At 34.0% G+C, this 26,907-nt stretch overlaps 1 protein-coding gene across 1 annotated transcript in view; it reads right to left on the reverse strand.

Moving 5' to 3' along the window:
• Positions 1-4,467: 4,467 nt before the first annotated feature.
• Positions 4,468-26,907, reverse strand: part of LOC100969231 (zinc finger protein 676-like) — a 47,099-nt gene continuing 24,659 nt past the window's right edge. Inside the window, 3 exon segments of the mRNA XM_034945645.3 lie at positions 4,468-15,013; positions 15,015-15,092; positions 15,094-17,306. Coding sequence (XP_034801536.1) covers positions 14,756-15,013; positions 15,015-15,092; positions 15,094-17,306 — 2,549 coding nt within the window. The 3' untranslated portion in view covers positions 4,468-14,755.

The following is a 26,907-nucleotide window of genomic DNA, read 5'->3' on the forward strand; positions in this document are numbered from 1 at the left end:
CCAAAATATTAACCAAAAGAAGGCATAGAAATAGAGGTATTTAACAGTCATAATTTATAGTATAAAATTAAAATGTTTCTAGAAATAAAAAAAGAGATATATAAACAAATAAGAAAAGGAAAAAAAGTGGATTCCTCACAATAGGTAGGGTGTGAAATCAACATAAGGGTACATCAACAGTTGAATGAATTTTAAAAAGTGGTATATTTACACAATGGAATGCTCTTTATTCCTTAAAAAGAAAGAAGTCTTGCAGGTGGGCTCAGCAGTCTGTGTCTTAGCAAGCCTTGCAGAAAAGTTTGAGCATCACTGGAATGGATAGTGTCCAAATGATTGCTGGGTCACCCCACCTATCCTGAATGTCAGGAACATCCCGAGTGAGACCAGTCAGTACATTGTAGCTCTTTCTCCAGCCACAACCAGAAAGTCTTTGCTTCCCCTTTGCCTTCTACCACGATTGTAAGTTTCCTGAAGCCTCTCCAGCTGTGCGAAACTAGAAAAAGATGCACACCCAAAAGCCCCATTTGAAGCTTCTAGACAGAAAGCCAAGCATTTGGAGAGTGTCTTTGGACAGTTTTAAACACAATTGTGGAAAAGAAAGCAGCCCTACTCAGTGTGAAGATGATGAGAATGAAGACCTTTATGATGATCTACTTCCACTTAATAAATAGTGACTTCAGAATCCTTAACACAGCACTCAGCTACCAATGCCAATGAATAAAATTTTGCATCACTGTTGAAATCTGTTCACCACTCCTTTTGTAGATGTTCTGAGTTGGGTACCAGAAGTCAATTATCTCATTATTAAGATGGCTTCTAAGGTGATTCATTTTTGTGACACATAATCAGTGTTAGTTGAGGTCTAGCTGTATGCTGAAAAATGCTGATGAAAAATGTCTACAGAGAGGATAGTCAACTTATATTAACTGTGAGTTATACTAGGAGCTATACTTAATTCATTTAGACTTTATTTGGTCAGCTTTTTTAATATTTCATAAAAAGAAGAAAGATTAAAAAAAGAAGTCTTTTTAAATATATATTCTGCTCAAATCACCATTTCCTTTTTTTTCTGATTCAGAGGACTTTTTCAAGATCTTTCAGGGATTATGTTTTCTTTCACCTTCTATCTGCATTCTCTTTCTTCAGCCAATTGATTAAAAAAGAGATGCAGAGAAGACACATTTGCTTCTCATCCACACATCACTTCCACTTGCTATTAGTCATTGTGAGTAGAGCTGAGAATAGCAGTTTTCTAGTATGACAGCAACTTCTCAGAAAAAAGCAACACTCGGAAACAAAACTATAAATCTTTTCAAAAGCTAATGTATTTTAAGCAAAATAAGCAGATGCATCAATAATAAAATGCTTGTGGTAGAATCGATTTATTTTGTTGATTTCTATTGAGTTCAGATAAGATTTGACCAAAAGCTAGCAAATATAGAGCAGAAAGAAGAATATTATCTGAAATCAGAATATGGTAAATGAAGTTAATTTGTCAAAAGAAATAAGAATATTATGACCTCATGCTAATAGTCTCATCTATGGTTGTAAAACATCAAATGCTACTTTTTATTATAAACTGTATTTCATATAAGTATTCCATTTATATCACCCTCTTTCACTATTTCAATGTCTTCTCCACTTTGTATCAGTGGAAAACAGGCCAGCTGCTTCCAGGAAAGCAGGCAATGCTCTTCTTACTTTAACAATGATGATGAAGAGCACTTGTTTTGGTGATACTCCCATGCCAAAAACTGTTATTTTGCCTGAAGTACTCTATATTTGTTAATAAAATAAAATTATTAACCAAGAGGAATTTATCCATTCAAGTTTTATGGAATTTTGGTTACATTTAAGTGTCTCTGACTTTCGTGGAATATTGAAATTTTTATGAATCTAAATTGAGTACTATAAATAACCTGTTACTAAAAGACTTTTTGAAGTGGAGTGATATTTATAAAAACTTTTCATAGCATTGAAGAAATGTTTTAAACATGTTCCCAGTAACTACTCTGAGCACAGAATTTTCCATTTTTAGTATTCACTCTGAGTCACTCAGGGGAAATTGATATCTTTACGAATGGGCAAAAAAAGGTGCTGAGTGGAGGTGCAACACATTGCACATCAATGCTTTTCACATGCAACTATTAGGGTCTTAATTTAATTGAACTGTCATTTGCATAGCTAGACACTTACTGAATCTAGTCATACTATTTTTTGGCAACTAATGCCATGTTTGTTACCCATTAGTTTTATACACTTATTTGCTTGGCTGAAAAAACTAAATCTTCTCTTAATTTACTCTAAATTGAGAGACTAGATTTACAGTCTGGGTCTATAATAGTAGTTGAATGTTTTTAATACTATTCTTGGCAAATTCTCATATATTCACATTCAAAACAGATATAAATTTTATGAAAAGATAAGGAGTTGACAAAAAGTAAAAAATTTCAAATAGGTTAAGTAAGTTTTGAGATCTATTGCACAGCAGGGTAACTACAGTAAACTATAAACTATTCTATATTTCAAAATAACTAAGAGTAAATTCCAAATGTACCACCACAAAAATGATAGGTAAGCAAGTTCATAGATATGTTATTAAATGAAACTTAATTATTCAATATTTTATACATATACTAAAACATCACATTGTATCCCATAACTTTATGCAACTGTAATTTGCCAATCAAAAATACTACTAATACATTTTTTTAATAAGAAAGAGTGAAATAAACTTTAAAATATTGCACCAGAGAAAAATGTGGCTGTTAATCTTAAAATTTTAGGAAACATATACATATATGTGTATTTTATTTCAAATAGCTTGCTCATTTACAGATGTAGGTAAGTAAACTTTTTATATCATGAACAGTCAGAACCCAGCACTCAGAAATAGGCTGTTGATTTTTAATGTTCAAAATAATATAGTACTTTAAAAGACAGACTCTAAAGCAACTGTTTACAGTAAAATTCTGTTTTTAAATAAATGATTTCCTTCACTTGTTAGAAAAAAATTTTAATATATATTTTTAAACTATATTGAAATTTATCAAATTAACATAAATTTATTAAACAAGTAAATAAAAAAATGCCTTCTTGTCTCTAATTATAAAACTGACAGAGACTCTGCATTTAACCAAATACTTTGGTAAATGGATTTTAACAATGATATCTCTCATGACTTAAAAGAGCCACTAGTTTTAATTTAGAAGTATATTAAATTTTTATATTAAAATCTAGGATTAGTCTATTATTACATAGAAAATTTGTGGTCTGCATGTACATCATCATCCATTGAATGGTCCACAGTTTCTGAGTTTCAGAAATGTTAATATAAGAATACTTCTTCTGATTGAATAATTTAAGTTTTCTCAGGAACTAAAAAAGATTGGAATTATTGATCACTCACTTATAATGTGGTTTTAAATGTTATTTAATGAAGATATATAAAGTTTCTTTTAAAATCATTTTAACAACATATTTCTTTTGCTTTTCACTTTTATTAGAAAATAAGTATGAAAATTTATGTTACCACAAGCCTATAAATTTTATTTAAATCTAGACATAATGCTAATCTTAAAAGATCTGTATGTTTAAGATTATGGATAACCAATTTACACTTAAAAGATAAATAACTGCTTTCCAGTAAATCAAATGGGGCAATTTTGACTCTCAATTATAAGCTATTAAAATATTAATACTATCACCTATGTGGAAATTTTAGGTATCTGCATGTTCATGTTTTTTAGCATATAATAAATCAGAAACTATAAATTTTTATAAACTATAAATAATAAACTAAAAATTTTAAGTATCACTTTTTGTCAGTTTTGAAATACTGTCATTATTTCTAGGTGATATAACACTCAATTACAGAGGCTGTGGATGTTGAAATTAGAAATGTCATGGTTGATTCTTCTTTACTTGCTGCCTTTTTATTTCACACAAACTCAGCAGCACAAGGAAGGCAAGAAATGCTACACCTTGATTGCAAACACACCAGTGCCTTTCAAAGGAGAATAAATGTCTGAGCATATTCTCTTGAAATTCATGGCATCTTTTGCTCAAGTACAGACTTTCATATGGAAAATAATAAAGACAATAATTTCACATGGCAATAGCATAAGAAAAGTACTCTAAAAATACCTTCTGACCCATTATTTCTATTTTTCACAAGAATGATTGTGATGGAATGAGCACTTGCAGCACTGTGGTCATAAATAACCCCCACTTTCTGTTGAATTATTTTTGGAATGTGACCATAAGACTTTTGTGCTTTTTTTTTTTGGAAAAAACATTTTATATTTCTAATTCAGTGATTTAGCATAATTTTTAGTCTCACACTTTCAAAAATAGTTCATTCTGAAAAAAATAAGACTAAACCACTTACCACCTTTTCCCCCAAAAGAGTAACAAATTAAATCTATAGTCTACTGCACAGTTAATACATAAACGATAAAGGTGTAATTTGTTTTACCTGCACACTTGAAAATAAAACACTTTTTGGGCTATAGACCAAGAACTTTCAGAGAGGTTAGCTTATAAAATGTGAGGAGACCTGGTATAGAAACATTCACCACTATGCCTTAAGGGGTGAAAATTTGTCTTTCACCCCTAATTTCAACCATTAACCCAGAGCTGGAAAAATAGAACATGTCATTATACCAAAAAGCATTTTATTATTTTTATTTTATATTTAAGGGGTACATGTGCAGATTCGTAAAACAGGTAGACTACATGATATTGAGGTTTGAACACTTAATAATTCCATTGTCTGAGTAGTTTACATCATACCTAAGCCAATTTTCAATGCTTGTCACCCTTCCTTCTCTTATTGTTTTCATCTTTGTTTCCATGTGCGCCCAATTTTTAGCGTCCATGTATGAGTGAGAACATGTGGCATTTGTTTTTCTGATGCATCAGTTTGCTTAGAATAATGGCCTTCTGTTGCATTCATGTTGCGGCAAAAGACATTACTTCATTCTCTTCCATTGCTGCATAGTATTGGAGGTTGTATAAGTACATCATTTTTCTTATCCAATAAAAGATTCATGGGCAACTGGTTTAATTCTGTTTTTGCTATTGTGAATAGTGTTGCAATGAACATGTGAGTGCTTTTGTCTCTTTGGCAAAATTATTTATTCTTTTTTGGGGCAGATAGCCACTAATGGGCTAGATTAGTCAAATGGCAATTCTATTTCTAGTTCTTTGAGAAGTCTCCAAACTGCTTTGCACAGGCCCTGAATTAATTTGCATTCCCACCAACAGTGTAGAAAGATTTTCTTTTCTCTGCAACTTTAACATCTTATTTATCTTACTTTTAATAACAGTCATTCTTACTGGTGTGAAATGGTATCACACTGTCACTTTGATTTACATCTTTCTGATAATTAGGAATGTTGAGCAATTTTTACATGTTTATTGGCAGTGCTTATGTCTTCCTTTGAGAAGAAGCTGGCTATTCATATCATTTGTTTGCTTTTTTATTAAATGGTTTATAGATTCTGCATATTAATCCTTCATTGTCGGCAGTTTGCAAATATTTTATTTCATACTGTAGGTCATCTGTTTACTTTGTTGATAGTTTCTTTCACTATGCAGAAGTTCTTTGCCTTAATTAGATGTCATTTTTTATTTTTATTTTTGTCGCACTCATGTTCATGTTAGTCATAAATTCTTTAGAGAGGCCAATATTTTCTAAGTGTTCTTCTAAGAATTTTGTAGCTTGAAGACTCACAGATCAAGTTTTTAATTTATGTTGTTATTTTTTATAGAAAATATATATATAGAAAAAGGTAGGACTCCAGTTTTCTTCCACATATGACTAACGAGTTTTCCCAGTATTATTTACTGAATAGGGATTTAATTCTGTTGGCTTTGTAAAAATAACCTAGTTGTAAAGTATAGCTTAATTCAGGACTGTCTCTTCCATTTCATTGGTCTATATGTATATTTTTGTACCAGAATCATGTTATACTGGTTACTCTGATGCAATCTTGGCTCACTGCAACCTCCACCTCCCAGTTCAAGTGGTTCTCTTGCCTCAGCCTCCCAAGTAGCTAGAATTACAGGCATGTGCCACCATATCTGGCTAATTTTTTGTATTTAGTAGAGACGCAGGTTTCACCATGTTGGCCAGGGTGGTCTCAAACTTCTGACCTCAGGTGATCCATCCGTGTAAGCCTCCCAAAGGGCTGAGATGACGGGCATGAGCCACCACGCTCAGCCCAGATTTATTCTTTTAGTTTGAAGTTGTCTTGGCTATTTGAGCTCTTTAATTCTTTTGTATATATTTTAGAATAGTTTTCTTTTTCTAATTCTATAAAAAAGCATCATGGATAGTCTGATAAAAATAGCACTTAATCTGTAGGTTGCTTTAGTCAGAATGACCATTTTAATTATATTCTTTGAATCCATCAGCATGCAATATTTTTCCATTTATTTGCATTCTCTCTCATTTCTTTCAGCAATGTTTTCTTCTTCTTTGTACAGATATTTTAGCTCCTTGATTTAATGTATTTCTTGGTTTTTTTTTTTTTGTTTGTGGCTATTGTAAATAGAGCTGTTTTTTATTTTGTTCTGTTTGAATATTATTGGTGTATAGAAGTGCTATGCATTTGTGTTGATTTTGTATTCTGAGGTTTTTTTGAAGTCTTTTTTCAGGCTTCAGAGTCTTCTGGTGAAATCTTTAAAGTATTCTAGGTAGACAATTCTATCATCAGTAAAGATAACTTTACTTTCTTTGTTTTCTGTTTGGATTCCTTTTATTTCTCTGGCTAGGACTTCGTAACTTCAATAGGACTGTTTAGAATGGATATTCTTGTCTTATTTTTATTCTTATGGAGAATGCTTCCAGTTTCTGCTTTTTTAGTATGATGTTGGCTAAGGATTTGTCATAGATGACTCTTATTATTTTGGGGTATGTTTCATCAATGTCTAGTGTGTTGACAATATTTTTATGAGTCAATATTGGATTTTCTTGAATGCCTTTTCTGCCCCATTGTGTTAATTAAATATTTTTTATTTTATATTTACATGGTGAATCATACTTATTGACTTGCACATGATGAAACATCTTTGCATTTATGGAATAAAGTTCACATCATTGTAGCAAAATAACTTTCTGATTTGCTTTTGAATTCAGTTTGCTAGTATTTCATGGAGGATTATTGTTCCAATATTCACCCAGAATATTGAACTGTAGTTTCTGTTTTTGTTGTGTCTTCGCTAGATTTTAGTTTCATATATTTCACTGATTTCATATAACTAGTTAGGGTGAAATCCCACCTTGATTTTTTGGAATACATTCAGTAGGCTTAGGACCAGCTTATCTTTGTATATGTGGTAAAACTTGTCTGTGATTTCATATGATCCAGGGCTTTTTATGATTAGTAGGTCTATTATTACTTATTAAATGTCATTATACATCTTATACATTTTTGTTGTTAAAGATTGCTGTTATTAGGCCAGGGGCGGTGGCTCAGGCCTGTAATCCCAGCACTTTGGGAGGACAAGGTGGGCGGATCACGAAGTAAGGAGATCGAGACCATCCTGGCTAAAATGGTGAAACCCCGCCTCTACTAAAAATACAAAAAATTAGCCGGGCTTGGTGGCGGGAGCCTGTAGCCCAGCTAACTGGGAGTCTGAGGTGGGAGAATGGCATGAACCCATGAGGCAGAGCTTGCAGTGAGCCAAGATCACGCCACTGCATTCCAGCCTGGGTGACCGAGTGAGACTCCATCTCAAAAACAAAACAAAACAAAACAAAAACAAACAAAAACAAAACAACAACAAAAAAAGACTTCTGATTTTCTGGTTCAATCTTGAGAAGTTTTGTGCATCCGAAAGTTTATCTATTTTCTCTAAATCTTCTACTTTGCATGCATGTTCATAGAAGTCTCTGAGAATATTTTTAAATCTATGTAGAATTAGATGTGATTTCACATCTCTAACATTTAAATAAATGCAGAATAAGAGTTAAACAAAATTCAACATTCCTTCATGATAAATTTCTGAAAAAAGTAGGTATAGGACAAACGAACCTCAAGCCAATAAATGCCACATATAACAAACAAACAAACAAAAGCACAGCTAATAACATACTAAACAGGGAAATCTTGTAAGCTTTTACTCTAAGAGCAAGAAGACAAAAATGCCCACTTGCTTCAGTCTTATTAAACATAGTATGAACTATCCAAGACAGAAAAATTAGAAAATAAAATCAAAGCGCTGAGATTAGAAAAATTGTTAAATTATTCCTTTGCAATTTTTTATTTCTATACATAATCTTAAGTAAACAAAAGCCTAAGACATTACTAAAAATTAGTAGGACTAATAAACAAATTTATTGAACTTGCAGAATACAAAAGCAACATCCAAGTGTCAGTAGAATTTCTATATATTGACAACTATCTCTAAATGAAATGACAGAAATTAATACACAATTGGAAAATATTACTCCTTCATAAATTGGCATTACTAATATTGTTAAGCATCTGTATTATACAAAATGATGTACAGATATAATGCAACCTCTATCAAAATACCAGTGATATAATTAACAAATTTTAAAAACTACATCTAAAATTTATAGGGTACCACAAGAGAACCTGAATAGCCAAAGCAACCAAGCCATAGAAAAAGTGAAGGTATCACTACCTGACTTTGAAATATATTAAAAGTTTTAGTTAAAAAAAAAAAAAAGTATGGTACTTGCACAAAAACAGACACACAGGCCAGTAGAGAAGAAAAAGGAGACTAAAATATACTGATGTATTTACAGCCATCTGCTTTTTAAATAAAGGTGGCAATTTCTTAGGGAAAAGGCAGTATTTTCAATAAATGGTGTTGAGAAAACTTTATATCCACATGCAGAGGAATATAATAAGACCCTCAACTCACACCATATATAAATAAATTAGATATTTAAATAAAATAAAAACACAAAATAAATTTGATACTTAAATGTAAGGTCTAAAACTCTGAAACTACTACAAAAAATAAAGACTGAAAGCCCTGTAACATTGGTTGGGCAGTGACTTTTAAAATTTGACCTCAAGTCTCAAGGAGCAAAATGAAAAAACTAGATCAATCAGATTATTTAAATGAAAAAACTGCTGCAAAGAACATAATACGATCAACAGGATGAGACAACCAAAAAATGGAAGGAAATATTTGCAAATCATAAATGTGACAAGGGATTAATATCAAAACTATGTAACAAACTCAAATGACTATAGAACAAAAAACAAGTAACTATTAAAAATGAGAAAAAGGCTTAAATATTTTTCAGAAAAAGACATACATATGGCCAACAGATATATTTTTAAAATGCTCAATGTCAATTATTATCAGGGAAAGACAAGCAAAAAAAAAAAAAGAAAAACTATGAGCTATCAACTCGCTTCTGTTAGAATGACTCTAATTAAGAAGAAAACGTGTTGGTAGAAATCTGAAGAAAAGAAAATGCTTGCACACTATTTGTTTGAATGTAAGTGAGGACAGCCATTATGAAAAACTTAATAGAGTTTTCTTAAAAAACTTAAAAATCAAACTACCATATAACAATTGCACCATTGTATATCCAAAACAAATGAAATCAGAATGAAGAAACATTTGCACTTCTAGGTTGTTTGCAGCACTCTTCACATGTAAAATATATAAAATCAACAGTTCAACATCTAATGAGTAAATAAAGACAATGTGGTAGATATATACAATGGAATACTATTCATCTTTAAACAATAAAAATTCTGTTATTTTCAATCACAGGGATTAACCTGGAGGACATTTTATTAGTTGAAATAAGCAAGGCACAGAAAGATTCATGTCTCATGATTTCACTTACACATGGCTTCTAAAAAAGTTCATCTCATTGACGTAGAGAGTAAAATGGTGACCACCAAGTGCCAAGGTATTTAGAAGAAATAGGGGCATTGAAAGATGTCTGTCAAAGAATATATAATTATACTTGGATAAAAGAAATAATTTCCAGAGATTTATTGTACAGCATGGTGACTATAGTTCATAATAATGCATTTGTATTTTTGAAAAATGCTTACAATTTCATGTTGTCTAACCACAAAAATGTTACCAATATGAGACAAAGTATTAATCACATAGAACTAAGCATTTGACAATGTATATACACTTCAAAATGTTGTTTTATAAAATAAATACATTTTGTCAAGTTAAAAATATATTTTTAGACACTATAGAAGGATAACAATATTCCAAATACTGTCCGTTTCTTTTATAAAACTTAGCAGAATCCTATCGTATAGTTTTTTAGCTGTTTTGCCAGTCATAACCATAGGAACGTTGATGTTCAACAGCATGTTCTGAACCCAGCACAGGGCATGGGAGAAGCCAATGACTTTAGGGCTTTTATTTTAAGCTTGGGGCACCTGGAGTTACTGGTGCTTACGGTAACAGTATGAAAGACAGGAAAAGGGCGGGTTGCTTATGCTCCCATGACTGGCCACTGTGTGATCACAGTAAACTGGTTTGCATGCAAACTCACAGGAAATGTTTTAATCCAAAAGCTGCCATTATCTCCAAAAGTTTTCAGAGAAAATGATCAAGGAGATCGCTACACTTAGGTGACCAACAATATAAACTGTAGACTAAACTTCAGCCACTAAAAAATTTATTTAAAAAGTGAGCGATACATTTCTCCAAATTGTAGTATCAATATGGAAAATAAATATTATTCCAAATTTACAGGTTATTTTATTGTTTTGCAACCTTTAACATTCACACTTTAAAATAGACAATTTTGCATGGAAATGTAGGTTGTGCTGTAAGTACATCCTAAATAACTAAATTTAAAATTGCTTACTTACTATTCTCTTAAAAATTGAATCTTTATAATATACATATGGTCTAGCAAATTATGTATTTGCCACACTATGTATAAAAATCTAATATTTTTCTTTTACAAAGAAACACCATGTTGATTTAATCCTCTCTTCGGTAGACAGTGTATGTCTTTTATGTTAATTAACCAATCTTAAAGTTATACTGATAAGCAAACTTTCCAGTTAAAACCAATGTTTCAGTGCATTAAAAAATACCGATGTTCTCCTTAAAACCTACAACATACCATGTGAAATCGCATGGCATGAAAACAACAGTGAGAAAACTGTAGCCATAACACAGAAAAAGGACTGTGATGCATATATGGTTTGAGTGCACTTAAAAAGACAAAACTTAGATAATTAAGACATGAATGAAGCATTTCTCTTTAAATTCAGCAAGATTCAGCTTTGCAGCCTGGAAAAAGATGTTCTCCTCACATGAAGAATCAATGTTATTTCTTCATAATTTGTATTTTCCATCTCTGACTTGAAGTTGCAAACTTCAGCAGGAATATTTATAATTATAAAGCATCTGTTACACACTGAGCACTGTCATGTTTGTTTGCTACATTTATATATAAAAGCATCCACATGACTTATGAAGCTTCCCTAGTACTTACTGAAACAAATTGACTCAATAAATAAAATTTACTTTTGTTACTTATAAAAAGTTAAGGGAACAATAACTAAAGAAAAGTAAGCCTATATATGGTTCTCCCATAGAAGCTAATGGAATGTTTTAACTAAATAAAATGTAACAATACAAAAATTGTGGAATTATATCTAAAAATAATTTTGTGTGCATGATGAAATTTTACAAAAATTATTCTTTTAACTACAAATCAGCTCAGATAAATACTTCATAAACTATAAAACAAAAAAATAAGAAACAAAAAGATTATGGGTCTAGCATGAGTATCATGCAAGTAAAAACAAAATTTACATGGAAATATTCTAAATGATAAGCTATAAGATAGGTATATAAATTGAATACAAAGCAGAGAGTATACATTTGCTTTTATTTTATTTTATTTTTTTAATTTTTGTATTTTTAGTAGAGACGGGGTTTAGTAGAGGTCAGGGGTCTCGATCTCCTGACCTCGTGATCTGCCCGCCTCAGCCTCCCAAAGTGCTGGGATTACAGGCGTGAGCCACCGCGCCCAGCCTACATTTGCTTTTAGCATTTTTGAGGATTTTTGTTTCCTAGTAAATTAGACATCTTATTAAATGCTTTGTGGTTTCAATATTCCTCTTTTCTCCTGAAAATAGTTACAAACTTACAGTCAAACAAACACACTTACTCCTTAAACCTAAGTTATATCTTTAGACTAATAGATGTGTATATTTAACTCTATGTAAGTCAAAACTAAAACTCGATTATGTGCTTTCAGGCAGAGGCCACATGTGCAAAAAATACATAATAAATTTTTGAAAATTATTCAGGACTCAGAAATATATTGATTTTATTTACACTTATTTACAATTTTTATGATGACCATAAAAATAACCATGTAGTCAATAACAATTTAATTGTACAATTTAGAATAACTAAGACTGTAGAATTGGTTTGTAATACAAAACATAAAAGCCAGAGGTTATAGGTACCTTATTTATCACAATGTGATTATTATATATTGTATGACTGTATCAAAATATGCCATCTATGGCATAAATGTATACACATATTATGTACACACAAAAACTAAGAAAAATTTAAATGTAAAAAAAATTTAACCTGCAGGAACCATATTCTTTAACTTATTTGCAGTTTAAAGCCACTGAAAAAGAATACTAGAGATGTTAGTCTATTATGTTACCAAATAGTGTATTGTTACCATCTTTTAAATATACCCTTAAGTAAGGTGGAATAGGCTAAAACTAGTGGCATAATAACACTTTATTGAATGTATAACAGTATTTAACATGTTATAAATGTTGAAATAAAAAATTAACACATAATCTAAAACTTTAAAAATGTAATTTTATCACATAAAAGTACAATTAATAAAATGACATACTAATTTAATTAATTTTAACTATAATTAAGCATGATATTCTTTCATAATACTACATTAGTATATCACTTAGAGCCAGGTGCAGTGGCTCACACCTATTATCACAGCACTTTGGGAGGCCAAGGCAGACAGATCACATGAGGTCAAAAGTTCAAGAACAGCCTGGCCAACATGGCAAAACCTTGTTTTACTAAAATACAAAAATTAGCTGGATGTGGTTGTGGGCACCTGCAATCTCAGCTTCTTGGGAGGCTGAGACAGGAGAATATCTTGAACGTGGGAGGAGGAGCTTATAGTGAGCTGAGATCATACCACTGCACTCCAGCCTGGGAAACAGAGTGAGATTCCCTCTCAAAAAAAACAAACAAAAAAAAAAAAACAAAAAAAAAAACAACAAAAAACCTCTGAATGCCTACCTCATACATCACTCAATTCTATAGGTTAATCACAAATAGCCTTCCTACTTAGATTTTCATCATGCATCTTACATTTTAATGTCCTTAGTCATCCATAAGAAATGTCGTAATGACCATGTAAAAAGTCTCCCAAATCTTTGATGCAGAAAGAATTGATCACATGCTTTTATATGGGAATACAAGAGAAATTAAGAAATAGCATGAAGCAATTTAAGAGTTGAATTCCGTCATTATTCAGTTTCCAAATAAGCTTTTTTTTTTTCTTTTGAGACAATCTCATTATCACTCGGGCTTCAGTGCAGTGGCAAAATCTCAGCTCACTGAAACCTCTGGCTCCCAGGTTCAGGTGATTCTCATGCCTCAGCCTCCCAAGTAGCTGGGACTACAGGTGTGCACCACCATGTTTGGCTAATTTTTGTATTTATTTTTAGTAGACATGGGGTTCCACCTTGTTGGCCAGGCTGGTCTTGAACTCCTGACCTCAGGTGATCTGCCCATCTTGGCATCACAAAGTATTGGCCTTACAGGTGTAAGCCACTGTGTCTGGCAAAAAAAAAAAAAAAAAAAAAAAATCAGTATTTTTAAGATAAAAGTATACTTTAAATGTAAATGTAACTCTTCAAAGGTCTACTTCTTTCAAAGTCATATACAAATAATTTTTCTTTTTAACAACTTTAGTTTTGGATTTTTTCCTATACTCAGTAGTCTGATTTAGTGTAATGTCTGAAGTTTGAGAGATAGGTATTTCTACTGTGAATTATCTATATTTACATAAACAATTTTGGATTAAATATTTTTATATTTACTGTATCTGCAAAAATATATTTTAGTATAAACTCTTTTGTGTTTTATAATTCTGTAGTTTTTGTAAAAATGTTTTTCCAAATTTATTAAATTTGCACGGTCATTCAATATAAATTCCCTGATGTTGAGCAAAGCTGGAACAACTACCTGAGGTTTTCCTGTAGTACAAAATGTGTACAATAAAATCTGTGATACAAGTAAAGGCACGACAATCCTCTTTATATTTGTAATGTTTTTCCTCAAAATAAATATTCTTCTGTATTTTAAGGGCTTTTATCTTCTGAAAGATCTAGTGCCAATAATTGCACTTTTAATACTTTATTTAGTATGAACTCTCTGATGTTGAATAAGATGTGAGAAGATATTAGTGGCATTCACAATTTTTTTTTTCCCAGACAGTCTCTCTGTTGCCCAGGCTAGTATATAAATGCTTTCCTTTGCAATAAGGCATGAGTATTGGTTAAATGTGTGCCACATTGTTTATTCTAGTAGTTTTCTCCAGTATATTATCTTACCTACAATCAAGTGTGACAGCCATTTAAAGGCTTTGTCACATTCTTCACATTTCTAGGATTTCTCATTCATATGATTTCTTTTATATTCAGAAAAGTCTGAGGTGTTGCCAAAAGCATTGTCACATCTTTCAGGTTTGTAGAGTCTCTCATGTATGAATTAGCTTATGTTTCTTAAGAATTGAGGATCTGTTAGAGGCTTTCCCACATTCTTCACACATGCATGGTTTCTCTCCAGTATGAGTTGTCTTATATGTAGTAAGCCTTAAGGACTGGTTAAGGGCTTTGCCACATTCCACACAATTGTAGGAATTCCCTCCAGTATGAATTACATGAATGTTTAGTAAGGATTGAGGAACAGCTAAAAGGCTTGCCACATTCTTCACATTTGTAGGGTTTCCCTCCTGTATAAATTCCCTTATGTTCACTAAGGGTTGAGAACTAATGAAAAGCTTTGCCACGTTTTTCACATTTGTAGGGCTTTTCCTCCAGTATGAATTCTTTTATGAGTAGTAAGGTGTGAGGATCAGTTGAAGTCTTTATCACATTCTTCGCATTTGTAGGGTTTCTCTCCAGTATGAATTCTCTTATGTTCCACAAGGTTTGAGGACCGGTTGAAGCCTTTGTCACATTCTTCACGTTTGTAGTGTTTCTCTCCAGCATGAATTTTCTTATGTGTAATAAAGGTTGAGGACTGTTTAAAAGCTTTGCCACATTCTTCACCTTTGTAGATTTTCTCTCCAGTATGAATTTTCTTATGTTTACTAAAGACTGAGAATCAGCTGAAGGCTTTGCCACATTCTTCACATTTTTAGGGATTCTCTCCAGTATGAATTTTCTTATGATAACTAATAGTTGAGGATGACTTAAAAGCTTTGCCACATTCTTTACATTTGTAGGGTTTCTCTCCAGTATGAATTCTCTTGTGTCTAGTAAGGCTTGAGGATCTGCTGAAGGCTTTGCCACATTCTTCACATTTGTAGGGTTTCTCTCCAGTATGAATTATCTTATGTTCAGTAAGGATTGAGGACCAGCTGAAGGCTTTGCCACATTCTTCACATTTGTAGCGTTTCTCTCCAGTATGAATTATCTTATGTTTAGTAAGGATTGAGAACGTACTAAAGCCTTTGCCACATTCTTCACATTTGTAAGGTTTCTCTGCAGCATGAATTCTCTTGTGTTTAGTAAAGCTTGAGGACCAGGTGAAGGCTTTGCCACATTCTTCACATTTGTAGGGTTTCTCTCCAGCATGAATTCTCTTGTGTTCAGTAAGGCTTGAGGACCAGCTGAAGGCTTTGCCACATTCTTCACACTTGTAGGGTTTCTCTCCAGTATGAATTCTCTTATGTTCCATGAGCTTTGAGGATGAGTTGGAAGCTTTGCCACATTCTTCACATTTGTAGGGCTTCTCTTCAGCATGAATTGCCTTATGTGTATTAAGGGTTGAGACCTTACTAAAGGCTTTGCCACATCCTTCACATTTGTAGGGTTTCTCTCCAGTATGAATAATCTTATGTTTAGTAAGGATTGAGGATCGATTAAAAGCTTTCCCGCATTCTTCACATTTGTAGGGTTTCTCTCCAGCATGAATTCTCTTGTGTTCAGTAAGGCTTGAGGACCAGCTGAAGGCTTTGCCACATTCTTCACACTTGTAGGGTTTCTCTCCAGTATGAATTCTCTTATGTTCCATGAGCTTTGAGGATGAGTTGGAAGCTTTGCCACATTCTTCACATTTGTAGGGCTTCTCTTCAGCATGAATTGCCTTATGTGTATTAAGGGTTGAGACGCTACTAAAGCCTTTGCCACATTCTTCACATTTGTAGGGTTTCTCTCCAGTATGAATTATCTTATGTTTAGTAAGGATTGAGGATCGATTAAAAGCTTTCCCACATTCTTCACATTTATAGGGTTTCTCTCCAGCATGAATTCTCTTGTGTTCAGTAAGGCTTGAGGACCAGCTGAAGGCTTTGCCACATTCTTCACATTTGTAGGGTTTCTCTCCAGTATGAACTCTCTTATGTTCCATAAGATTTGAGGACGAGTTGAAAGCTTTGCCACACTCTTCACATTTGTAGGGTTTCTCTCCAGTATGAATTATCTTATGTTTAGTAAGGATTGAGGATCGATTAAAAGCTTTGCCACATTCTTCACATTTGTAGGGTTTCTCTCCAGTATGAATTACCTTATGTTTAGTAAGGATTGAGAACTTACTAAAGGCTTTGCCACATTCTTCACATTTGTAGGGTTTCTCTCCAGTATGAATACTCTTATAATAAGTAAGGGTTGAGGACAAGTTAAAAGCTTTGCCATTTTCTTCACATTTGTAGGAATTCTCTCCAGTATAAATTCTTTCATGTTGAGATAGGTGTGAAAGCATGCAAAATGAGCTGACATATTCTTTACATTTCAAACCTTTCTCTCCAGTATGCCTTATCTTATGTCTGTTTGAATTTGAACATTTATGAAAGACGTTTGCATATTTGCCACATTGAAATACTTTGCTCTGTGTAGTTGTTAAACTCTGGTTAAGTTTATTATAACCTTCTTTGTGCACGTTACACTCATCCACATTGGTACAACTAATTTTTAAGTGTAAATTCTCATGTCCACATTTGTCATATCTTCTCAATATCATTTTTTGGAAAGAATCTTCTATGCCTTGCTCTGGCCAAAACTCTTGAGAAAAATGAGAACATATAACTGAAAAGAAATAAAAATAACAAATTAATCTACATATTAGACTCAGATAAGTACAGTTTCCAAATCTAACCTATAAAATTATTCAAACTACATAAGCAAGATGACATTGCAATATGACACGGGCCCTAATTCTTCATAGACATATGAATGTAATAAAAACATATAGACCAAAATACATATGTGAATAATTTATACATGAGTTAAGTGTGTGCATTTCCTCAATTAAGCCCAATGCAAAGAGCCACATAGAAAACAAGAAAAGTTTGTTAAATTTACCCAATACAACTCTTTCTGCTCCTCAGTATTACCTAGTCCCTTCAGAAGCAAATTGTCCATTTCTGATTTTTTTTTTTTTAAGGAAAGTAAAATATTGACACATCCAATTTAATTTTTGTCTTCTATGGCTCTTTCCACACACTGGTTTCTATCTCTCATGACATAAAGTGCTGAAATACATGGTGGTATACTTTGAAATGAAAGTTTGAGCCTGTTGAGATCAAAGGTAAATGCACTGCAGCAGACCACTGCAGTGCCATAGAGAGAGTACAGGTGTACCAAGTGATTACTTTTCAGAAGAAACATAAATAGTCTCTTTTAACTAAAAATAAACACAAAATTTCAGACAAGACAAACCTGAAGATGTTTGAGAGACCCACATAATCTCTAGCCAAGAACATTATTTTCTGACTATGCCAGGACAAAGCTACATTATAAATTTTGTGACAGGTGGCCTTTTTAAATGTCGAAATCTCAAAGATTACAGTCTATACAAAATAGGGCAATATAATCTTATCTAAAATATAAAGTTTTCAGAAAGAAACCATTGAAAATGTATATACTAATTTTAAAAATTGAATAGCACTCAATGAGTGAAGCAGGAACACAAAAGACTATAGAAAATGAGAAAAATGAGGATAAGAACAAAAATAACCAGTGAATTGTCAACAAAAGATTTGCAGGATAGAAGAGAACAGTGTGATATAGTCAAAGTTCTAAAAAAAACAAACAAAAAACAAACAAAAAAAAGAAGCTATAAAGTGAGAATAAATACCATCAGCAAATCTGTCCTGCCTAAAAGAAAAAAAAAAAAAAGAGCTTTCAAAATAACCAAATTCTTAAAAAGTATATTTTGCACTGCATACGTCTTCCATAGGAAAGATGCTGAAAGTAGTTCTTACCACTGAAAATAACATAATGTAAGAAAACAACACCTAGTCATATAAAAATACATTATTTTCTAGGAAAGATATGCACACACAAAAAAATTGAATTTCTAGCATTATTCTAATGGTGCAGAAAACATTTTTAATTATTCTCTAACATTTGAGAGATAAAAGCACAGGAATTATTATAAACATCTGTTAATGAATATACAACATAAATAGATAAACTTAGCAACATCAGTGAAAAATTTAAGAGCAGACATAATAAAGAGGACTTTTTTATGCAACTGCAGTTAATTTTTCACCTGATTAAAATATATTGTTTTATTTTTAGAGGTTTTATGTAATCCCCAAGATACCACACAAAAAAATCTGTATACATACACAAAAGAAAAATAAGAAAATGAAAACATATCAATACGAAAACCAGAAAGAAACAAAGGAAGACAGAAAGAGAAAATGAGGGACAAGATGCAAGAATTAAATAGAATAGGTAATAAAATAAAAGTAACTCCTTTACTTTCAGAAAATTATTTAAATATATGGAAAATTAACTTTCAAATCAACAGAATTTTAATAGATTTATTAACATTTTTTCTTTTGAGACAAAGTTTTACTCTTGTTGCCCAGACTGGAGTGCAATGACACTATCTCAGCTCACCATAACCTCTGCCACCCAGGTTCAAGCAGTTCTCCTGCCTCACACTCCCGAGTAGCTGGGATTACAAAAGTCTACCAACACTACCAGTTAATTTATGTATTTTCAGTAGAGATGAGGTTTCACAATGTTGGCCAGGCTGGTCTGGAACCCCTCACCTTGGGTGATCCACCTGCCTTGGCCACCTAAAGTGCTAGGATTATAGGCATGAGCCGCCATGCCCAGGTTATCAAAAAAATTTTAAATGTCAAGATCCAACTTGCCTTTCTACAAGAGTCAGTTGAAATCTAATGTTAAAAAGACTCAAAGTGGCAAGATGGAAGTAGACATTTCATGCAAATATTAGTCAAGTGAGAGCAGAAGAGGTCAAAATAATATTACACAAGCTAAATCTTAAGTCAAAGACTCATATTTTATAAAATGCACTTGACAATGAAACTCCAAAGAGACAAAGAAAGATATTAAAAAATAATAGATTAACTGGGAATCTGTGAAAAATCTGAATGTGTGTGTGTATGTGTGTGTCTCACATTAGGATTACAAATATATAAAGCAAATATTGACAGAATAGAAGAAACACAAGGAGATCAATATAATTATAGTAGGATATTATTTTACCACACTTTCGGTAATAAAAATGAAAACAGAGGAGGCTGGCAAGATGGCCAAATAGGAACAGCTCTGATCTACAGCTCCCAGCAAGACTGACACAGAAGGTGGGTGGTTTCTGCATTTCCAACTGAGGTACCCGGTTTATCTCAATGGGACTGGTTGAACAGTGGATGCAGCTCATGGAGGGTGAGCCGAAGTGGGGTGCAGTGTTGCCTCACCCAGGAAGTGCAAGGGGTTGGGGAACTCCCTCTCCTAGCCAAAGGAAGGGTTTAGGGACTGTACCATAAAGAACAGTGCTCTCCAGCCCAGATACTGTGCTTTTCCATGGTCTTCACAACCCACAGACTAGAAGATTCCCTCTGGTGCCTATGACACCAGGGCCCTGGGTTTCAAGCACAAAACTGGGAGGCCGTTTGGGCAGACACCAAACTAGCTGCAAGAGTTTTTTCTTTTTTTTTCCCCATACCCCAGTATAGCGCCCAGAAGGCCAGTGAGACAGAACCATTCACTCCCCTGGAAAGAAGGCTGAAGCCAGGGAGTCAAGTGGCCTGGCTCAGTGGGTCCCACACCATGGAGCCCAGCAAACTAGGATCCACTGGCTTGAAATTCTGGCTGCAAGCACAGCAGTCTAAGCTTGACCTGGGAAGCTCGAGCTTGGTGGGGAAAGGGTGTCTGCCATTGCTGAGGCTTGAGTAGGCAGTTTTACCCTCACAGTGTAAACAAAGCCACCCAGAAGATTGAACTGGGTGGAGCCCACCGCAGCTAGCAAGACCAGACTGTATCTCCAGGTTCCTCCTCTTTGGGCAGGGCATCTTTGAAAAAAAAAAAAAAAGGCAGCAGCCACAGTCGGGGGCATATAGTAAAAACACCCATCTCCCTGGGACAGAGCACCTGGGGGAAGGGACAGCTGGGAGCGCAGCTTCAGCAGACTTAAACATCCCTGCTGGACAACTCTGAAGAGAGCAGTGCATCTACTAGCACGGAGTTCAAGCGCTGCTAAGGGTCATACTGCCACCTCAAGTTGGTCCCTGACACCTGTGTCTCCTGATTAAGAGACACCTCCCAGTAGAAGCTGATAGACACCTCATACAAGAGAGCTCTGGCTGGCATCTGGCAGGTGGCCTCTGGGACAAAGCTTCCAGAGGAAGGAACAGGCAGCAATCTTTGTTATTCTGCAGCCTCCGCTGGTGATACCCAGGAAAAAGGGTCTGGAGTGGACCTCCAGCAAGGTCTAGCAGATCTGCAGCAGGGGGGCCTGACTGTTAAAAGGAAAACTAACAAACAGAAAGGAATAGAAGCAACATCTACAAAAAGGATGTTTACTCAGAGACACCATCCGAAGGTCATCAACATCAAAGACCAAAAGTCAATAAATCCATAAAGATGGGGAGAAACCAGTGCAAAAAGGCTGAAAATTCCAAAAACCAGAATGCCTATTCTCCTCCAAAGGATCACAACTCATCACCAGCAAAAAAAAAAAAAAACAAAACTGAATGGAGAATGAGTTTGACGAATTGACAAATTCAAATTTGCAAATTTCAGAGGTGGGTAACAACAAACTCCTCCAAGCTAAAGGAGCGTGTTCTAACCCAATGCCAGGAAGCTAAGAACCTTGAAAAAAGGTTAGAAGGATTGCTAATGAGAATAATCAGTTTAGAGAAGAACATAAATGACCTGATGGAGATGAAAAACACAGCACGAGAACTTTGTGAAGCATGCATAAGTATCAATAGCTGAATCGATAATGCAGAAGAAAGGATATCAGAGATTGAAGATCAACTTAATGAAATAAAGCAAGAATACAAGATTAGAGAAAAAAGAATAAAGAGAAACAAACAAAGCCTCCAAGAAATATGGGACTATGTGAAAGGACCAAATCTTCGTTTGATTGGGGTACCTGAACGTGATGGGGAGAATGGAACCAAGTAGGAAAACACTCTTCAGGATATCATCCAGGAGAATGTCCCCAACATAGCAAGACAGGCCAACATTCAAATTCAGAAAATACAGAGAACACCACAAAGATGCTCCTCGAGAATAGCAACCCCAAGACAGAGAATCGTCAGATTCACCAAGGTTGAAATGAAGAAAAAATGTTGAGGGCAGCCACACAGAAATGTAGGGTTACCCACAAAGCAAAGCCCATCAGACTAACAGTGGATCTCTCTGCAGAAACCCTACAAGTCAGAAGACTGGGGGGCCAATATTCAACATTCTTAAAGATAGGAATTTTCAACCCAGAATTTCATATCCAGCCAAACTAAGCTTCATAAGCGAAGGTGAAATAAAATCCTTTACAGACAAGCAAATGCTGAGAGATTTTGTCACCACCAGGCCTGCCTTACAAGAGCTCCTAAAGGAAGCACTGAACATCAAAAGGAACAACTGGTAAACCAGCCACTGCAAAAACATACCAAATTGTAAAGACCATCGACACTATGAAGAAACTGCATCAACTAATGGGCAAAATAACCAGCTAGCATCATAATGACAGGATCAAATTCACACATAACAATATTAACCTTAAATGTAAACAGGCTAAACGCCCCAATTAAAAGACACAGACTGGCAAATTGAATAAAGATTCAAGATCCAACAAAGTGCTGTATTCAGGAGATCCATCTCACATGCAAAGACACATACAGGCTCAAAATAAATTGATGGAGGAATATTTACCAAGCAAATGGAAAGCAAAAGAAAGCAGGGGCTGCAATTCTATTCTCTGATAAAACAGATGTTCAGCCAACAAAGATCAAAAGAGACAAAGATGGGCATTACATAATGGTAAAAGGATCAATGCAACAAGAAGAGCTAACTATCGTAAATATATATGCACCCAATACAGGAGCACCCAGAATCATAAAGCAAGTTCTTAAAGACCTACAAAGAAACTTAGATTCCCATACTGTAATAGTGGGAGACTGTAACACCCCACTGTCAATATTAGACAGATAAATGAGACAAAAAACTAACAAGGATGTTCGGGACTTGAACTCAAGCAGACCTAATAGACATCTACAGGGCTCTACCCCAAATCAACAGAATATACATTCTTCTCAGCATCACATCACACTTATTCTAAAATTAACCACATAATTGGAAGTAAAACAATCCTCAGCAAAAGTAAAAAAACAGAAATAATAACAGTCTCTCAGAGCACAGTGCAATCAAATTAGAACTCAGGATTGAGAAACTCACTCAAAACCATACAATTACATGGAAAATGAACAACCTGCTCCTGAATGACTACAGGGTAAATAATTAAATGAAGGCAGAAATAAAAAAGTTCTTTGAAACCAATGAGAACAAAGACAAAACATACCAGAATCTCTGGGACACAGACAAAGCAGCAGTGTCTACAAAATTTGTAGCACTAAATGCCCACAAGAGAAAGCAGGAAAGATCTAAAATTGACAACTTAAAATCACAATTAAAAGAACTAGAGAAGAACAAACAAATTCAAACCCTAGCAGAATACAAGAAATAACTAAGAACAGAGCAGAACTGAAGGAGATAGACACAAAAAACCCTTCAAAAAAAATCAATGAATCCAGGAGCTATTTTTTTTTCAAAAAATCAACAAAATAGATAGACTGCTAGCCAGTCTAAAAAGGAATAAAGGAGAGAAGAATCAAATAGATGCAATCAAAAATAATAAAGGGGACACCGCCACTGATTCCACAGAAATACAAACTACCATGAGAGAATACTATAAACGTCTCTATGCAAATAAACTAGAAAATCTAGAAGAAATGAATAAATCCCAGGACACATACACCCTCCCAAGTCTAAATCAGGAAGAAGTCAAATCCCTGCATAGACCAATAACAAGTTCTGAAATTGAGGCGGTACTTATGGGCCTACCAACCAAAAATGTCCAGAATCTGATGGATTCACAGCCTTTGTACCAGAGGTACAAAGAAGAGCCGATTCTTTCTGAAAGTATTCCCAATAGAAAAAGAGGGACTCTTCCATAACTCATTTTATGAGGCCAGCATCATCCTGATACCAAAGCCTGGCAGAGACACAACAAAAAAAGAAAATTTCAGGCCAATATCCCTGATGAACATTGATGCAAAACTCCTCAATAAAATACTGGTAAACCGAATCCAGCAGCACATCAAAAAGCTTATCCACCAAGATCAAGTTGGCTTCATCCCTGGAATGCAAGGTTTGTTCAACATACACAAATCAATAAATGTAATCTATCACATAAACAGAACCAATGACAAAAACCACATGATTATCTCAATAGATGCAGGAAAGGCTTTCGACAAAATTCAACACCTTTCGTGCTAAAAACTCTCACTAAACTAGGTAGAGATGGAACATATCTCAAAATAATAAGATGTATTTATGACAAACCCACAGACAATATCATACTGAATGGGCAAAACTGTAAGCATTCCCTTTGAAAACCGGCACAAGACAAGGATGCCCTCTCTCACCACTCCTATTCAACATAGTATTGGAAGTTCTGGTGAGGGCAATCAGGCAAGAAAAAGAAATAAATGATATTCAAATAGGAAAAGAGGAAGTCAAATAGTCTCTATTTGCAGATGACATGTTTGTATATTTAGAAAACCCCATTGTCTCAGCCCAAAATCTACCTAAGCTGATAAGCAACTTCAGCAAAGTCTCAGGATAGAAAATCAATGTGAAAAAATCACAAGCATTCTTATACACCAATAATAGAGAGCCAAATCATGAGTGAACTCCCATTTACAATTGCTACAAAGAGAATAAAATACCTAGGAATACAACTTACAAGGGATGTGAAGGAACTCTTCAAGGAGAACTACAAACCACAGCTCAAGAAAATAAGAGAGGACACAAACAAATGGAAGAACATTCCACGCTCATGCATAGGAACAATCAATATCATGAAAATGGCCATACTGCCCAAAGTAATTTACAGATTCAATGCCATTCCCATCAAGCTACCATTTACTTTCTTCACAGAATTAGAAAAAACTACTTTAAATTTCACATGGAACCAAAAAAAAATCTCACATGGCCAAGACAATCCTAAGCAAAAAGAACAAAGCTGGAGGCATCATGATACCTGACTTCAAATTATACTACAAGGCTACAGTAACCAAAACAGTATGGTACTGGTATCCAAACAGATATATAGACAACTGAAACAGAACAGAGCCCTCAGAAATAACCTCACACATCTACAACCATCTGATCTTTGACAAACCTGAGAAAAACAAGAAATGGGGAAAGGATTCCCTATTTAATAAATGATGTTGAAAAAACTTGCTAGCCATATGCAGAAAAATGAAACTGGACCCCTTCCTTACACCTTATACAAAAATTAACTCAAATTGATTTAAAGATGTAAAAGATTTAAAGATGATGTAATACCCCAAACCATAAAAATCCTAGAAGAAAACCTAGAGAATACTACTCAGGACACAAGCATGGGCAAAGACTTCATGACTAAAACAGCAAAAGCAATGGCAATGAAAGCCAAAATTGACAAAAGGGACCTAATTTAACTAAAGAGCTTCTACACAGCAAAAGAAACTATCATCAGAGTGAACAGGCAACCTGCAGAATGGGAGAAAAATTTTGCAATCTATCCATCTGACAAAGGGCTAATATCCAGGATCTACAAAGAACTTAAACAAATTTACAAGAAAAAAAACAAACAACCCCATCAAAAATTGGGCAAAGGATATGAACAGACACTTCTCAAAAGAAGACATTTATGCAGCGAACAGACACATGAAAAAAAGCACATCATTACTGGTCATTAGAGAAATGTAAGTCAAAACCAAAATGAGATACCATCTCACACCAGTTAGAATGGAGATCATTAAGAAGCCAGGAAACAACAGATGCTGCAAAGATGTGGAGAAGTAGAAAAGCTTTTACACTGCTGAGTGGAGTGTAAATTAGTTCAGCCATTGTGGAAGACAATGTGGCGATTCCTCAAGGATCTAGAACTAGAAATACCATTTGACCCAGTAATCCCATTACTGGGTATATAATCAAAAGTTTATAAATCATTCTACTATAAAGACACATGCACATGTATGTTTACTGCAGCACTATTCACAATAGCAAAGATTTGGAACCAAGCCAAATGCCCATCAGTAATATACTGGATAAAGAAAATGTGGTACATATACACCATGGAATACTATGCAGCCATAAAAAAAATGAATTCACATCCTTTGCAGGGACATGGATGAAGCTGGAAACCATCATTCTCAGCAAACTAACACAAGAACAGAAAACAAAACACAGCGTCTTCTCAAATATACAGGAATTTAACAAAACACTCGAGCACGCTCTTATGCAAAGGTTGTAATACTTAATACTGTAAAGATGTTCATCCTGCTCAATGTAATCTACACAGTTAATGAAATGTTCCTCAAATTTCTCACTGCATTTTTGAAAAAATAGAAACAGCAACCCTAAAAGTATATAGAATCTCAAAAGACAATACCCAACAATCTTAAAAAAATAATAATAATAAAGCAATGTTGCAGGCATTACAGTTCCTGATTTCAAAAGACATTCCAAGCTACAGAATTAAAACAATCTGGTTAAGTATAAGGATGAAAAATTAGACTAATAAAATAGAATGCAACATATATATATATATATATATATATATACACACTTTAAGATATATGGTCATATGAGGAGTCATTTACATAGCAATAATTATTACCGTAAACTAATAAGTAAAGGCAATGCAAATTTGTTACCAAATCATTCAGTAAATATAATTTGAAATATAAAAATACTGGAATATCACTCAGTTTTCAAAAGCAGAAATTATAAAGCAATTATAAAGATAAATCTTGATAACATTATGCAAAATGAAATGAGTCAGCCACAAAAAGACAAAGATTCTATGAGATAGATAGATATAAAGCAATTACACTCTTAGAAACAGATAAAAAGAAAAAGGTCCCCTATTTGCTTAACCCCCAACAGCAAGAAAGTCTGTCAGTCATCCACGACAAAAATGTCTTAATGAGAGAACCAGACATCATGGTTAACATCTGTAATGACAGCTACATGGTATAGAAAGGTTGGAGAATTGCTGCAGGCCAAAACTTTAAGACCAACCTGTGTTATGTAGTGAGACCTTATCTCAAAAATAAGTGCCTTTAAGAGAGCTTTGAGATCCAGTGAGGGAATT

The sequence above is a fragment of the Pan paniscus genome, chromosome 20 (assembly GCF_029289425.2).
Source record: "Pan paniscus chromosome 20, NHGRI_mPanPan1-v2.0_pri, whole genome shotgun sequence".
Taxonomy (NCBI): Eukaryota; Metazoa; Chordata; class Mammalia; order Primates; family Hominidae; genus Pan; species Pan paniscus.